Consider the following 18054-nt stretch of genomic DNA (forward strand, 5'->3'; position numbering starts at 1 on the left):
ATCAAGGAGCAAGTTGTCTTCATTCCAGTTAATACTGGGCTACCTCTTCATGTGGTATGTTTTTAGATTCTGTTTGAAAATATTTTCAATATCTGTATCTTGTAACCATAGCACTGATAAGCAAGTTGCTGACAAATTTTTCAGAAATATGAAATGTGTTTTCTTTTTTTCTTCTTTCCCTGATGCTACCACGTTCTGTTCCTCAGAATGTTTTCTCTTTCTGTGATTCCTTTTCAGCTGCTGCACATAAAGTGTGATAATGATGAACATATGTTTCAAAGACCCTCTACTTTTTTCTGGTGTAACAATGAGGATTCACCTCCTTGTTTAGATATCTCTTCCATTACGCTTACTCCTAGGAGTTCTCCTGACTCTAGACTACCATCTGGATTGTTAATACCACCACCTTCAAAAAGTGGTCTTCCAAAGCCAGCCAGTGAATACAGCTGCCCAAGACCTCGTGTAATCCTGCTGTGCAAAAGCTTTTTCAGTTGTTTTGGCTTTCCTTTGTTCTCTGTTGTGTATTAACTTGTATTAAAAATGTGCATTTTGTACAGTGGTTAAAAGGCAGAGCAGATTTACCTTAGATTCTCTAGGGATAATCTTAATATATGGAATTTGTGAATACTTACTCTTATTTCTACGTAGCTTGTTCTCTGCCACCCCTGAAACATAAATTCTTATTTTCCTAACATGTTTAAATTAATTAATTACCTGTGTTATCTGTCAACCTTTTTTTAAAGTTCTTTATATTAACAATAGTTATTCAAAACAAACAATTCTAAAAGTCCAACTTCAAAGGCTGCCCCCTTCCTCCCCATGAATTAATGGAAAATCAATCAGCCAATAAGTACCTTTTAGCATACTTTATAAAAACTCTGTGCAAAATGAAGGTTGAAAATTATTCTTAAATATGAAATAGGCATATTTTCATAGCAATATGCTTATACTCTCAACTTTTCTTCCATTTGCAAGTAACATTTGGCTGTATTTGGCAAAAATCATGGCTTTCTGCATGTGTTCACTAAATAAAAACGCTTCTTGTGCTCATATGTATTCAAAATATACATTTCTTAAAAATAACGAAACTACAGTTTTACTTAAACTAGTTGTATCAGTAGCATCAAAATGACCAAACGTCAACAAAATGGCATACAGAGAGGAAACAGCAGTGCAGTCTGGTTTTGCTTTTTTGCCTAAAAGGCTCATTTAAGACTAAACGTAAATACTGTTGCTTATTTATCTAGCTTCTAGGTAGCCATAAACACTTAGCAAATAAGGAGAATCTACATTAGCATTATACTATCTCCAGGACATTCTAGGATTATCCGTCAGTGTTGATGGGAAGTGTGGGTTAATATATGGCACGTACCTATGCATTAAACCTGATCCCACCTTCCTGATGCAGACAAAACCTGTCTGCAATTACAGTGAGTTTTGTTTGTATGAAGAACAGGATATGAGATTCATTGTATGTTTACTTTGGGTCAAGCACATCCATTGCACTGCTTTGAGTGGGAGCAGACAAGATCCAGTGATCTCCGTGACTTAGATTATACTGGTTCTCTGACTGTGCACGAAGACTTCAAGAGCTTCATGCAAGGTCCATGAACATGGTGATAAGAGCCTACTGTGTCTAAGCAGTATGCACTAAAATCTTTTCACAACAGATGATCTTTAAAATTTCAATGCTAACTCAGGTTGAGGTCAGTAAGAGCTCTGTATGTGTAAAAATCTTAAAAATTAGTTATTTTATGAAGTTAGTTGAGCTCTGATCTTGCCAGGGAATAACATGATTAATTTTTTCTTTTTAAAGTAGCATGTTAAACGTGAATTTTCTTTTCTTTTTTTTTTTTTTTTTTCTTAGCACTTTAGTATACCTAGTTAGAAATATCCCATGTTTTTGGAGATGCTGAACAGTTCTATATCTGACCTAAACCTAAAATTGAAATACTAATTCAAAACTCAGATAGGTAATGTAGGACTTCAGAGTCTACTTTTCTCTTTAAGCAGAGTATTCAGTGGAAGACTGTATATCAATATTCTTTCCTTCTCAGCAGCCACTGCAGCCTCCAGAGAGAAATAGAGGTAGTACAGGACTACCTATAGACTTGGCTTAGAAATCTGTGCCGTGTGCCATGAGAGGGCAACTTCAGCTGCTGCAGCAGAGACACTAAAGAAAGTAGCATTGCAAAATAAGGTTTAGGTCCATGAAACTCTCATGGACCAGCTGTGCTAAAGACTACCTGCTTACCAGGTTGTCATATTCATGTCTTCTGAGTGAAAGGATCTGTGTGACTAATTTAACTTGTGCTTAAATATTTTCATGTGAATATTTTGGTCAAGTTGAATTTTATTTAAAAGTAGCAGGCTTTCTCTGTCCATGGCTGTATAGTCTTTCTAATACACAGAATGTAGGGGGGGTTCATATTGTCTAATTAATAACATTAACATGAGAACTAGTTTTGCAAATATATATTTTGCCTTTGGTTTGTCAATCTCAGTTTTAATCTGTTTCATCATCTGTCTTTAGTGTTCGGTTTGTTCTGACTTGACTGTGCCTCGTTTGTGTCCTGAGGTAACGGACTGATGGCAGGAAGAATTAATCATTTAAAAATAAACATGGCTATAGAATGATAGTAGTTGTCAGGTTTGGGGTTTCTTTGCTTATCCAGTATTATTTTGAACTCTTCCAAATTCCTGGGCCTTACTAATGAAATCTCATCTGTTCCACATTCAAGGATGAGAATTTTATTTTAGATATTTAATGTATTGCATGTCTAGGTTGTTACTTACCAAAAAATACATTTGAAACTTTGATCACACCAGGATTTTTAGGTTGTTAAATAAGTTATCACATAAGGAAGAATTAGTAAACAGGAAATAATGGGATTGTATCTTCTAATTTGAGCTACTTGTTCTGTGCACTCCGGAGCGTGGCGTATTGTTGTTGCAGTGTTACCTTAACTGGGTCTTGTGAACATGTCTGTATTCATCCGTCTGCAATATAGAGCTGCTTGTCACCAGCTTTTTCAGGTTTAACTGGGATACATTTCTGGCTGCATTTAGATGGACTGAATATGGAAAAATTAAAATGCTGCTTGTGTATTGGAGAGTTTTAGCATGTCTCAGACTTGGAACTGCAAATGCCATTTGCTTGGTGTCAGGAGCTGGTTTTTGCATGCTGATGATTATTTTTAACTTTTTTTAAAATGTGGCTCTTATCTGCATGCTGAAGAATTCAGTATTGTGATATTTTTCATGTGAAATATTCCCCTAATATTTATTGTCCTTATTGTAGGCAGGCAGTGTGACACCTAAATCACCTTCCACTGACATCTTTGATATGGTTCCCTTTTCTCCCATATCCCCTCAGTCATCAACTCCTACTCGCAATGGTACACAGCCTCCTCCAGTACCCAGTAGATCTACAGAGATCAGTAAGTTTTGTAACAGCTGACCTAATTTTTGCTTACGTTATACTTTTTTAAATAAAGCATCTTTAAAGATTACGTAAATTTTGCATGAAAAGCCAAATACAGTTTTTGTAAGTCACGTTCGATAACACCATTTCACTTTTATACCATTTTCCCAAAGTCATTGATGTTTCTACCAAGTTACGTTATAACCAAATTTATTTACTTGAAGCTATTGTATAAACAGTTTGAAGGAGTTTGGTTGGGGATTTTAACTTGGCTTTTCTTTTACAGTATCTCTTTTGTACTTACTTCAAGAAAGATTTTTACTTCCATTAGTTCTTTCCTTGTCAAGTCACAGTTGTAGCATCTAAAGCCTACATTTCTGGGGAGGACAGCAGGTGGAGTAAGTATGGTGATGATGATGCAGAAGGGAGAGCTGAAGAAATCCGTCAAGATGTAGACTGTCCTGGAATGCTATTTTTAATACTAGTTTTCATATCATCTACAGCTTTGTTTTTCAGTTATGGTTGATGAACCTCTCCAGATCTGTGGACCTCTCCTAAAAGATCTTCAAAAGACAATTAACAATAGCAATTTTATTTTCCAAAGGCTTGAAAGCAGCTAGAGTAAGGTTCTTGGCTTCACTGGAAATCCTTTAGGAGTCACGAAGTATTTTTAAAAGCATTCGAAGTCCCTTGGGGGAGAGCAGAGCGGAGCATACGCAAGCAATGAAATTGCAGAAGTATTAGTCTATGCGTATTACCTTCTGTTTCTGATGCCTATTTTAGTATGGATAAGGAACAGTAATGTTACTGCCCGCTACCATATAAAACCACATTTGAGGAGTTTTCTCCTGTTTCGGGGAATGCTGCTGGTAGAATTTTCAGGTATGAATGAGAGCTGTGCACAATTATAAAAATGCAGTATAAAACTTAAGTCAGGGGGTGTCTTCCCCATTACCCTGTCCTACACACCTTTCATTTCTGTTGCTCAGAGTGACTGTCACTGTCTAAAGAGAAAGTAGATGTCAAGGCTATTGATTCGATTGAAAAAAAAAAAACAACACTCACACACATTGTTTTTTAAGAGAAGATTTTAAGTTAATTTAGATGAACTTCTGTGGGGTTTTCAAAGGGTATATTAACAGAATTTGAAACTCTTCTATTAAGAATAGTTCTTAAATATTGTGTTCTTTGTATTCTGTTCTTAAATAACTATTCCTAACTTTTCTTAAATAACTTAGAATAATAATAGAATATTCTAACACAATATTAGAACTATGGCTTTGAAAAGAACAACAAAAAAGTCATTTAAAGACACCCCCTCCAAGAACTCCTTTAGTGTTTTCAAATTTGTTGTTATGAAACGGCAAACAATGCCATTAAATCAATCTCAATGTGCATATCAGCTTCAAAAATAAAAAAAAAGAATTTCAGCTATGTGTGTTTTGCAGTTGTTTAATCAGTGGGTTTTATCATATAGAAAATACTATAAATAAGTTACTTATTCAGTGATACCTACTGTTTAAAATCGTTGTTTCTTCTGTACTTCATTCATTTGCGTTAAATTAATATGATGTAGTTCAAAGACGTGGCAGTCATTGTCTGTTAATTCTGTGTGCTCCTCAGTGTGCTGTGCTTCAGAGAGAGATTACAGAAGTACATCATAGTCTTTATACTTTTGATCTCTGCTCTTTTGGTCTATATTATAATACTTTATATGTTGAGAATTGTTGCATTCATCAGCTATTAATACCCTTAGGCATATTTCAAAAATGCAATTTAAAACAGAAGAGGAATATGTTATAATCAAACAAGGATTTATTGTCTTAGAGGAGAAAGTTCAGCTCCCTTAAGAATCTCATTCAAGCTGTGTGATGTTACGTTACTATAATAATGTACAATAATACTTTGTTAATATGGCATTATTGCTGCCAGTACAAGCAAGCTGGCATTTCTTTCTCCAATACAAGGCAGGTAGGTGGCAACCAAGAGGAGCCAAAGTTTGGAGTCTCCCATCTTCTGAGGTCTCTTAAACATCTTTTAATGTTCTTATCTCTACTTTGTCACTGCACTTGAGCGTTTTTTTCCATCACTTTCGATGAAATTATGGGGTGATTTTCTTGGATTTTGTCATTTTTATGACTTTCATCTTTATCACATTCAGTAGTAAACAAGAAGATAAGGATGCATTATCTATTTTCTAGTGTCAACCTCAGTTGCTCCATTCACCTAAGTGAGGTTCATCTGCCTGTTACCTAGGGATGACACTTGTTCTGCTCAAGCAAAATTAGCTTTTCAAAGCCAAACTTCATCTTGCTCATCAACTGACCGGTTTGACAAATCACCCAAGAATAATACTGCACAAGAAGAGCAGGTCCTATTTGCAGGAAACTGATAACAATACCAAACACTTTGGATTCCTCAAAGACCAAGAGCTTCATACTTGGTAATTGACGCCAGGATGACAGTTCAGCTTTTCGTAAAGAGAAATGCCTAGAGTTAGAATTTTGCTTGCCAGCTCTCCTTTGGGTAGTTTCCCCAGCAAAAATTGAGGTGTTATGAATTATATCTTCTGCTTTGACTTGTTCACAGTACATAGTTCAAGAAACCTGGTGTTCTAATACTGGAAGAGTGCAACACTGACCTTTTCTTGGAAAGGTGGTTATCTCCAGAGCATTTCAGCTTATAAAAGGGAGAAGTTTCCTGAAATGTTGAGTTCTTATTCAGCATTATACCAATATGGCTTTTCAGTATGTGTTGCTCAATGCTAGGTATATCAGGGATAGCAAATAGGTTGGTTTTACCTATTTTAAAGGAGAAAATTGCATGACTTTTGGACAGGAAGTTGCAGATAGGACAGATACATGGTGAATCTTCAGGTAATTGCAAAAAAGTGGTTCTTTCTAAAACAAAGGTACTTTCCAGAATTTATACTCAAATATTTTCCAGTATCTATACTCAAAATGTTGGTTATAAACACCTCTTTTAATGCTAAATATGCAGTAACCAGCTTGCAGGCCAAACATAAACATGACAGGCCAGGGTAAGAATTGCTTAATTGAACAATTGACCAATGCATAGTTAGTGCAACCAAAAATGCAGTGTTAAACACCATGCTGCTCCTTCCTTGTGGAGTAAGGGATTGGCAACTTTCTTGTGAGTTATCTTATAGGAAGAAATTAATTTAGTAATTTTAATTATTTAAAAGAGGAATTAATTAATCTGTTTCTTGTTGGCACAGCATTGTTGTTAGATCTCAGCAAATAACTGGAGAGTAACATTCTCTATTGAATTGTTCAGCATTTGTTTCACTCAAATTCATCTTGGACAATCCAAGGTCGCAACTGGCAGGTGTAGAAATCTACTCCAAGATGCTGTCTTTTCAAAATTTTAAGAATAATGGTGGAACTGTTTTTATGCTTTAATAATTCCAAAAGAAAAAAATACGGAGTAGCCTGCAGCTAAGGGCAAGGCTGCCTGGACTTCACTACCTTAGCTTATTCCAAATATTTTCTTGGGTGCTTGTCTTTGGTGTGATTAATTTGTATTTTTCATCACAGCTGCTCCAGGACATCTGGGGAAAGCATATATCAGCATAACTCTGTGCCTGCATGATAGCTGAGGTAAAGAAGATTGGGATGCAAAATGCAGCAGAAAAGCTAAATATTTGTAGATTTGTTTGGTTATTGTTAGTTTTGACTTTATTACAGAGTGCAGGTTGCTACTCACCAGTATTACATGTTTCTTGTCCTGAATGTCAGATAGGTCACAGAAACAAGAATTTATTACTTGTTCCTGTCTTTCTGTGGTTTGAGTTGCAGATGTAAAAACATCAGCATTTCATGGTTTAGAATTGTTGGTCGATTTCCCAAGTTGTGAATTTATTTCCATCCAGAAAGGAATGGGAAAGGAAATTACATATTCTGTTTGAAAGGATCGTTTTCAAAGGCTTACTGGTTTCTGTGTTTTGGAGAAAGAAATGCCTGTCTGTGCTACAATTATTATGGGGAGTGTGCCAGGCAAGATATTCTTGTTATAGTTAATCTTCATGCAAATACTCTAGCCTGAAGTAAATTATTACTGATTTATCCCGTTTCTGCTAAAAAGGAGCCCTCCTGTGAGCAGTGGAATGAGCACTAGCAAATAAGCTTATGGAGATCCCATGCAATAATGCAGCTCTGCAGTGACTAAATTTATTTATCCAGTTTCCACGTCTTCTTCAGCTTCTTTTCAAAAGAGAAATACTGATGATGCTATTGAAAATATTTCATGGAACTTTATCCCTCCCTCACTCTTAGCAGTGCAATCTCTCATATGACATGCAAATTTTAAATGCAGAAACTATGTTACACTATGGACTTTTTCAACTGGTTTACTGAAATGGTTAGCAAGCTATAGTAGAGATAGTTCCCAAAATAATAATTTTTCATAGAAACTCAGCTAGGAAATACTTCTTTATTTTGAATTTGATTCTGTACTGGGTTTATTAGTTGCTGTCACTTTAAATTTAATCACAGTGTAACATTCTAAGTTTGCCTTGAATAGAAGTAATTCTTCACCTGAAGGAAGATGACATTAAAGGAGCTAAAGCTTTTGCCATTCCCCTAATGAGCTCAGAAGCGTTGTCATTAATAAAAGCCCAATAATAAGGCATGAATGAGAAAATATCCACAATAGCGTACAAAATACTTGCTTTCAAAAATAGTGATAAGTCGTATTTCATTACTGAGAAATGCAAGAGTTGTGTTCTCTGCTGTTTTTTCCTAAATACATTCCTTGAATGTTTGCTAAGGCTTGGTGTTGAAACTGGCTGCTTTTAGCTGTCTGGCCACACAAAACTATCATCTCCTTTTAAGGGTAAAAAGAACCTGTGGAGTAGAAGGAAGGAAAAAAAAAAAGAAAATAGACCTACATAATGAACCAGTAGACTTGTGAGGACCATGAAGTATAAAGCATAATCACTTTTTGCCTAGTAGAGGTTAGATTGAAAGTCAAAGCTGCTACACATCTGAAAGTTACTTGGTGGGAGCATCAGAGCATATAAGGACACTGGTCATACTGGAGCAGATCCATTTGGGCTGTGAGAGATGGGGACGAGGTAGATCCTGATTTTTCATTAGATTTTCCTTGTTAAAGTCTCTTTTGCATGTAGGTGGTCTGCCTCTGCCAGGAAAGACTAGATATTTTTTTTTGGCTCAAGAGAGCTTTTGGAATAAGGCTCTCAGATCTGGGCCATCTCCTGGTCCCGTGTGACAGTTTGTAGCTGTTCAGTCACAGTTTTTGCAATATGTGATTAATCAAGTTTCTTCTTGTTTCTGTACTTTATTATGGGAATGAATGATGGTAGCTGCTAATTATTTCAAATGCCTATTGTTCAGCCTGATAACACCTAAATGGTTTTGTCAAAACCCATGGAGACTGGCATGCACAATAAAATATTGAAGAGCCTAGACAAGTACAAGTCTAAAACTCTGACTCCAAGGAGGCCAAAATAAATACAGTTATTTAGCTAGATGCACAATCTTCAGCATTGATAAGATGGCTGGTAACACTGCAACATGGATTTTGTGTCAAGTATTTGTCAGCTTCCATATCTTGGATGTTAAGGGTAAAATTTTGTGCTTAACCAGAAAACTAGCTAGTCATTTCAAAGATACTCATGGCCCCTTTTGTTCTCATGCTCTTAAGCTAACGTTGTTTTAAGGTGGGTAGTATGCTTACCCAGTTTCTTGCTTGATAACCATGAAAGTTAGGAGATAGAATATGGTTTTAATTTTCTCTCCACCGATGACAAGACTGTATTAACTTGGTTCTGTAAATTTTGCAATCAATGTGGTTGGGTTGAGTTAGCAAAATGATTTTCTTATTAGTTTAGTTCAACCCAATGTGGAACAGAAAAAGTCTGTATAGATGGCAGCATTACATGTAGAGAAAAAAAAAATATCCTATTACTGAGAAGAAAAAAAAGAACAACACACAAAAAAAAAACACCAAAAAAAAACAAACCCAAAATATTTGTACTGTCCGATGTGAAGAACTAGCATTACACTGTTCTAATAAGAAAAAAAAAATACAGGAGGTGTTTCTTCTTGTCCAGATAAAAAAGAAACAAACTTCCAAAAAACCCTGATGACTAGAAAGCATACTACAGTTAAGAAAATTTGAGAAACTGTATGTTATTGACAGAGAGAAATTTGCAATAATTCTATTTGTAGATCCAGAGTTAGTGGAATTTTAGGGTAAGTGACATTTCATGGTCCTATGCTTTTTTCGTTCATTCTTTCTTGACTTGATTTTATCCAAGATTTTAAACCCCTGACAATTAGTTACTAACAGCTGTGCAATGAGGAGCTCTGTCAAATGAAGGCCTTACCTTCCATGAGTAAGAGTAGTTGCTTGTCCTTACAAAGAAGTCCTTAACCTGATGGTGAAAAGTGACAGACAGTGAACATGAAGGCTAGTTTCTCTGCAAGAATATGTTTCTGACATAATGCTAAGATGAAACTGGACAATTGGTGCCCAGTTATTTTCTCCTCATTTATGAAACTCCTACACACACCTTTTACAGAGTGCATTTCAGTAGGAGATGCCCAGTCCAAATTGGAACTATTTCTCATCGGATCCCTAGAGCTCCTCTAGAAGTCACAAACATTAATGAAAGCTAAATAGAGGCTTAAATGGAAGTTCTTAGTAAAATATTTGAGTATTAAGCATGGGAAAACAAATCAAGACCTGGCTTTCAAATTTGGATGTTAAAAGTTGTGGTTGATCAGTTAGATATCTGGAGGTGTTATTATTCAGCTTGTAGAAAGATGTAAACTGACAAACTGACTTTTTCAAAGTGCTGTTGTCATAGCCCATACCTTTTCTCTCAATGACTCACTTTTCTGTTGTTCCAGAGAGAGACCTTTTTGGAGCAGAACCTTTTGACCCTTTTAGCTGCGGAGCAGGAGATTTCCCTCCAGACATTCAGTCCAAACTAGATGAGATGCAGGTAACTATTGAGTTATCGATTAGGCAGTTTTCTATGGCTGTATACCTATTCTTGAAATAACATGTTTACAGTATCCTGAAAATGTATTCCAGACTGCACACACAAATACACAGAAAAAAAACTATTTCTGCCTATTCCTTTTGTAAGTATAACTCATGGTCTTTGAGGTGGAGTTTGAATTTGCCTGAAGATCCTACCAAATGTTAGCCCGTGTTATTAACATAGGCACCTGCACTAATTTATGGTTTCTCAGCAGTGTAATCAAAACAGATACTACTACTCTTGCTTGGGAAGGAGAGTGCTGAGACTAGAGCCCTACAGATACACTGATCTTGTTACTCCTCAGTTCCAGCAATCACCACCATCCTACTATACCCTGATGCTTCCCTCAGTTGTGTAGTCTGGTTTTCCATAGCATTGTCATAGACAAAGTACGTGCTCACGGGGCCATGGCAATTTTCCACTGCCTTTAAAAATAGCTGTATTTGGCTATGGCACTCTGGGACAATTAAACTATTGAGAATTGATTCAGGAATTCTGAACTGATGTGTTTTTATCAGAACATGTTTGTTGATTCTGAAACACTCAGTTGTATCCGTTTAGTTATTGACCTACTTTTGAAGCAATTCTAGGAGAAAGCCTTCAAGTTTTGGAATAAAGCACTCTCTTCAGTCAGACTTTCCAAAGTGCTAGTTCCTTGCCAGCTTGCTTATCTGTTTTTTTTTTCAGCAGCCTGCCAGCAAAACAGAAGGCTGAAAATACTGGGAACTTGAATTTCTAGGATTCTAGCTCCTGAGCTCCTCAGCAGAAAGCGTTCCCAGGGCTTCCAGCCCTCTTGTATCTCAAGAGCCCACAAAGTCCAAGAGAACTAGCTCTAAGGCTCCTTTGGTTCCTCTCTTCTGCCTGGAGTGCAGCCGAATTATTTCAAAATGGCTGAAATAAGATTTAAATACTTTTTCATTTTCCTGAGTAAAATTTTTTAGTTCTTATTCATTGTGAAATTTTATTTTCCGTGTCAGTTTAGGATAGTGTCCCCGGCAAGCTCCACCCACTGTGAACTAAGAAATTTAGATTCTTGCCCACCTGTACTCTGGCCCATATAATTTCAGATAGCAGCTAGAAGCCAAAACTGTCATCTTTGCACTTCTGTTAAAAATGTTATTACTGAGCCCTGTAGCATAAAAATTTGAATTTTTTAGCACCTCACAGTGATATATATCAATGTTTTCATTGCATATAGCCCATTTTAGGAAAAAGTATACTGTAGTATTCTGCAGATACTAAGAAGAATCCTGTGACTATAGCTAAATGTAACACACGAAGAGTTCTTATAACAGGTAATATTTTGGCAAATTTTGATATTATTAGCATGTAAGACTACAAAGTGTTGTCAACTCACAAAACCTCAGTGAATGGAAAAGTCAAAATCTTGATCAAAGATTTTTTGAAGTCATAAAATGAAAAACTCATGCCATTGTTTGTACTCTCTTGACCTAAAAAAGCAGACAACCAACCAATAACAAAACCTCCAAACCTTAGGACATTACGATGTCCTATTGCAAAGAATATTGTGTTGGTTAGGTATTACTCCCTGCACGTACGTATTTTCATTTTTCCAACTTTTTAATCTGCTTTATAAACTAGTCTCAGAGAGTCTCGCATACCAGTCTTAGCATACACTGACACTTTCACTGAAAATTAATTTGTGGGTCTTTACGTAGGCACAAAATTTGCTCATTTATAATCCAGTTGAGAACAAGTGTAAAGCTGATGGGTTATGAAAAAAAAAACGATCCTGACTTTGGATAAAGCAAAAGCTATATGCCTTTATTTTACTAGATGGTTGGTGCAAACTATAGATTGAAATGTGTTTTTCCTAATATCTCTTTTATCTTCTTATGCTTTCCTGGGTGCCTAGCGTCAGCGATGGTTGGTATATCATATTTTAATAATGCTATTTAAAGCATTTGGAATTGAAATGTGCATGTGTTCATGTCTAGTGTTTTTATGCGTATGTGTGTATATACATATAAAGACTTTTAAGATTTGTATTTTATGTATACAACTCTGTGAGACAGGGCCATTTTAATTTTTAGACACCTACCATTGTAAGGTAAGGACAGCTGATTTTAGTTTTCTTTTGTCCGTCTTATCAGCTGCTAATATTAAGCCTTCATTTTCATTGCTTTTTATTTTCCTAGTCTACTAGCGACATCTCCAGTTTTCAATATCAGATTGCATTAGTGAAATGGTTTAAGCAAAACCTTTGATACATAGGTTTTTGTGTTAGTCCAATCACATTTCTGAATGTGTTTTTAATTGGAAATAATTATTTAAAAACTTGCAATGAGCAAAAAGATAGCTGTGCCTCGAAGTCAGCGGTGGTTAGATACACAGCCTATAAGAAACAGAAAAGCTGTCTGGGCATATGTGTGTGTTGGAAGGTGAGGTGTAAACAAAGTGAGAGAGGAAAGCACAGAACAGTGGAAGAGGTGGAGAATAAACCCTTCAGTAGTGGGTGCTTTTTTCCTTTGTATCTGATATTCTGAGCTTAATGAGATCAGATAAAGTTCCCTGACCTTTGAGGGAATGTTTTTATGTTTAAACTTTAGTGAGGATCCAAATTTCACACTTAAGCTCTTTCTATTCCATTTCTCTGTCCAATCTGTTGATCTTTTTGGAGAGCTTGAAAGTCAAACATGTGCTGAGATGTGACTTTTACAGCTCAGGCCTCTCTCTGATGACTCTCCAACCTCCTGTTTCCCCCCACCCTTATGCTGAAACATATTTTCATCCTCTCTCTTTCGACTGTATCCAGACATTAATAAAATGAATCTATTTTCCCAGAAATCTTGCAGTGAAGGGAAGTTTCCCTGGATCATGAATCATTCCAGCAACAGCTGCTATACTTTATTAAAATCTCAAGGTAGTTACTATCATAAAGCTTCCAGGAGATGCAAGCCATTCTCCCTGCGTGGCCTGAAGCAGTCATCCTTCCATCTGAAATAAGTTACGCTCAGCCCTCTAAATTATCTTCAGAGATGTGTCCATTTATCATTGGTTCATTGGGTTTGTCCTGACTTAAGCTCATTGAGCACAGTCACTGTGAAGTGAGTTAACGTCAGAGCCATAAGGTTGACTTTGGCAAATTTATCTTCTCATAACATGAAATTCTGTCTTTTACTGTTTACTGGTTTTAACCAGAATTGCTCATGTCTTACTGTCATAGACACCAAAAAAGTGGGAGCTTTGGAAGAAAGGTTGTTTTCAGGTTACTTTTTCTAGTGAAAACAAGCTTTATTCCTCTCTTAAAGAGACCAGTCATATCCTTTAGTACGATACCATTATTTTTGGGGGTAACTAAGATGTTCAGTCCTTGCGTTAAATCACTTTGAAAGTAAACAAGTTTCTTGGTGCTGTCATCATGGGGATATGAATACAGAAGCAAGGCACAATGTAGATGCACACTTCACAGCCCTTCCTGTTCTCACTCCTGTCCAGTACCAGGGAATGGCCTTTTTCTGCATTCCCTGAAAATCATCAGATTTGAGAGATTTTCTGACCACATGAGGATTTACTGTTTCCTGAGGCTTTTAAAGTACAGGGAGCCATAGCACACATGTTCTTTTATGAGCAGGCAGTGTGTTATGCTAAGAACACATGCTACTAGAAGCTGAAATATATGGATTTCACAAACCAAAATATTTAAAATACTGTGTATTAAAATTAAGGATGCATTTTTTAGATATAGCATGTAACATGTACCGAGTGCAGACCATATATGTCGCTTTTAAAGATAAAATATTCTGCTTAACACACTAATCGAGCTTATTAGAAAAAAAAAAATTAAACCATAATTTATGATTTGTTCCATTATTGCAGCTGACTCCATTATTATTACAGCTGTGAATGCTGGGTTTTGGAGTGGAGAGGCATGTGCTGTGTGATGGATACTATAATAATCATACAGCAGCTTCAAGTAGGAGCCATAAGACTCAAGGGACATATGCAGTTCAGGTGTAGATATGAACTGTATTCCTGAAAGCAGACATGAAGCTCAAAGTGTTCTTCATTACTGTGCAAACTACAGCATTGTATACCCGTGCTATTATCTGCATTAATCACCTTTCAGCTACGTCTGGACGTAAAGGAGAATCTTTTCTTAAAACCTTGTTTTCCCATGGCTTGCTTTGACTACAGCTGAGTGCGATTTTTTTTTTTAGTTTTATCATATTTTTGCCAAAGTATAGTTTTGGAGATTCTAAAAATTATTTAAGAATTGGGAGTAATTTTGCAGAACCGGAGGCATTAGGAATGGAGATGGCTGTGAGAGATCTGAAGTTCCTGCTTTCTGGATCTTGGGAAATTTGATTGCTATCCACTTTTCCAAAGACTCTACTGGACAAGGATGTTCTGATTGGGTTTTTTTCCCCCTCTTGAGGACGGCATTTAATTTAATAGGGAATATTGATTGAGACAATACACTTTCTTTGGTTTATACTCCTATGCAGTTCTTGATCTCTGCTTCAATATTTATGAAGGAAAAAAATCTGGATTTTACATTGTTTTAAAATCTGAAAAATGCCCAGATGGCATCTAGATTGCCTTGATGCCTGTTAGACACCTACGTGCATGAGCCGTTTTTAAGTATGCATGTGTTAACTGCAGTTCCTGGCACTGTAGTTGTAGGTTTTAATTCCTTATTAATTCTGACTGTAATAGAAACTGGGTTATCAGATATGTGACTGATAACAGCACCTGGCAACCACATCACAATTTTTTTTTTTTAGAACATTATGGTAGTAAAGTTAAAAGGCTTTTTAAATAATTATGGTACAATATAATGCAGCAATCTCTTAATGGATTAACATTGATCACATTGCAAATATGTGAAAATGTGATTTTTTCAAATGCAAAATATCACAACTTAAGAGGAGGACTAAATGGGGCAGGGGAAGTGGTCTGGAGTGAAGCTGCAGAAGGAAAGGTCAAGGAGACCACTGTTATTCAAGAGAGTAGAAATAGAATCATAGAATGGTTAGGGCTGGAAGGGACCTTCAAAGGTCATCTAGTCCAACCCCCCTGCAAGGAGCAGAGATATCTCCAACTAGATCAGGTTGCTCAGGGCCTCGTCCAACCTGGCGTTGAACGTCACCAGGGATGGAGCATCCACCACCTCTCTGGGCAACCTGTTCCAGTGTTCTACAACTCTCATTTTTTCCTAATATCCAACAATATTTCCTAATATTACAACAAAATTTTTTCCTAATATCCAACCTGAATCTACCTCCCTCTATTTTAAAACCATTACCCCTTGTCCTATCACAACAGGCCCTCCTGAACAGCCTCTCCCCATCTTTCTTGTAGGCCCCCTTGAGGAACTGGAAGACCGCTATAAGGTCACCCCGGAGCCTCCTCTTCTCCAGGCTGAACAGCCCCAACTCTCTCAGCCTGTCTTCATAGCAGAGGTGCTCCAGCCCTCTTATCATCTTCGTGGCCCTCCTCTGGACCCTCTCCAACTGGTCCATGTCCTTCTTATATTGGGGGCTCCAGAACTGGACGCAATACTCCAGGTGAGGTCTCATGAGGGCAGAGTAGAGGGGGAGAATCACCTCCCTCGACCTTCTGGCCACGCTCCTCTTGATGCAGCCCAGGATGCGGTTGGCCTTCTGGGCCGCAAGAGCACATTGCCGGCTCATATTGAGCTTCTCGTCCACCAGTACTCCCAAGTCCTTCTCCTCAGGGCTGGTCTCAATCCATTCTCTGCCCAGTCTTTATTTGTGCCTGGGATTGCCACGACCCAGATGTAGGACCTTGCACTTGGCCTGGTTGAACTTCATGAGGTTGGCACGGGCCCACCTCTCCAGCCTGTCGAGGTCCCTCTGGATGGCATCCCTCCCTTCCAGCGTGTCGACGGCACCACACAGCTTGGTGTCATCGGCGAACTTGCTGAGGGTGCACTCCATGCCACTGTCCACGTCACCGACAAAGATGTTGAAGAGGGCCGGGCCCAACACGGACCCCTGAGGGACGCCACTCGTGACCGGTCTCCACTTGGACATCGAGCCATTGACCACCACTCTCTGAGTGCGGCCATTGAGCCAACTCCTTATCCACCGAGTGGTCCATCCATCAAACCCATGCCTCTCTGGTTTAGAGAGAAGAGTGTCGTGTGGGACAGTGTCAAAAGCTTTGCACAAGTCCAGGTAGATGATATCCGTTGGTCGACCCTTGTCCACCGATGCTGTCACCCCATCATAAAAGGCCACCAAGTTGGTCAGGCACGATCTGCCTTTGGTGAAGCCATGTTGGCTGTCACCCACCACCTCCTTGCTCTCCATGTGCCTTAGCATGGTTCCCAGGAGAATCTGCTCCATGACCTTGCCAGGCACAGAGGTGAGGCTGACCGGCCTGTAGTTGCCCGGGTCCTCCTTGTTCCCCTTTTTAAAAATGGGGGTTATGTTCCCTCTCTTCCAGTCATCGGGGACCTCGCCAGACCGCCACGACTTCTCAAATGCAATGGCCAGTGGCTTGGCAACTTCATCCGCCAGTTCCTTCAGGACCTGCAGATGTATCTCATCAGGTCCCATGGACTTATGCACCTTCAAGTTCCTCAGATGTTCCCGAACCTGCTCTTCAAGTACAGTGGGCGGTGGTTCATCCTCACAGTCCCTGCTAGTTCTTTCCACAGCTCGAGTGGTAAGACAAGAGGCTTTATCAGTGAAGACTGAGGCAAAAAAGTCATTGAGTAACTCAGCCTTCTCTATGTCCTGGGTAACCAGAGCACCAGTATCCTTCTGGAGGGGGCCTACACTCTCCTTGGACTTCCTTTTGTCCCCTACATACCTATAGAAGCTTTTCTTATTGCTTTTTATATCCCTTGCCAAATTCAATTCCTTCAGGACTTTAGCGTTCCTCACCTGATCCCTGGTCACTTGTACAGCTTCTCTGTATTCCTCCCAGGCTATCTGTCTCCGCTTCCACCCTCTATAGGCTAACCTCTTCATTTTCAGTTGATCCAGGAGCTCCTTGCTCATCCACGCGGGCTTCCTGGTCTTTTTGCCCGACTTGTTCTTCATTGGGATGCACCTTTGCTGAGCTTGGAGGAGGTGCTCCTTGAATGTGGACCAACTTTCCTGGGCCTCTCGTCCCTCCAGGGCCGCCTCCCATGGCACTTTGCCCATCAGGTCCTTGAAGAGGCCGAAGTCCGCCTTCTTGAAGTCTAGGGCACAGAGCTTGCTGTATAGTTTCCTTGCTGCCCCGTGGATCTTGAACTCCACCGTGTCGTGGTCACTGCAGCCAAGGCTGTCCTTAAGTTTCACATCACCCACCAGTCCCTCCCTTGGTGAGCACAAGGTCAAGCATGGCACCCCTCCTTGTCGGCTCCTCTACCACCTGCAGGAGGAAGTTGTTGTCCATGCATTCCAGGAACCTCCTGGACTGTCTGTGCCCTGCCGTATTGTCTCTCCAACAGATGTCAGGGTGGTTGAAGTCCCCCATGAGGACCAGGGCTTGTGACCACGAGGCTGCTCCTATCTGGCTATAAAGCACCTCATCTGCTCTGTCCTCCTGGCCAGGTGGCCTGTAACAGACCCCTACCATAACATCCCCTATCCGTCCCCGTCCTCTAATCTTGACC

At 38.8% G+C, this 18054-nt stretch overlaps 1 protein-coding gene across 1 annotated transcript in view; it reads left to right on the forward strand.

The window, feature by feature from the left end:
- GULP1 (GULP PTB domain containing engulfment adaptor 1) overlaps positions 1-18054 on the forward strand; it is a 108459-nt gene that overhangs the window by 86059 nt on the left and 4346 nt on the right. The window contains exons 9-11 of the mRNA XM_086615870.1: positions 238-462; positions 3302-3440; positions 10321-10415. Coding sequence (XP_086471996.1) covers positions 238-462; positions 3302-3440; positions 10321-10415 — 459 coding nt within the window. The remainder of the gene's footprint in view (positions 1-237; positions 463-3301; positions 3441-10320; positions 10416-18054) is intronic.

Source organism: Tauraco erythrolophus, chromosome 8, assembly GCF_009769465.1.
Source record: "Tauraco erythrolophus isolate bTauEry1 chromosome 8, bTauEry1.pri, whole genome shotgun sequence".
Taxonomy (NCBI): domain Eukaryota; kingdom Metazoa; phylum Chordata; class Aves; order Musophagiformes; family Musophagidae; genus Tauraco; species Tauraco erythrolophus.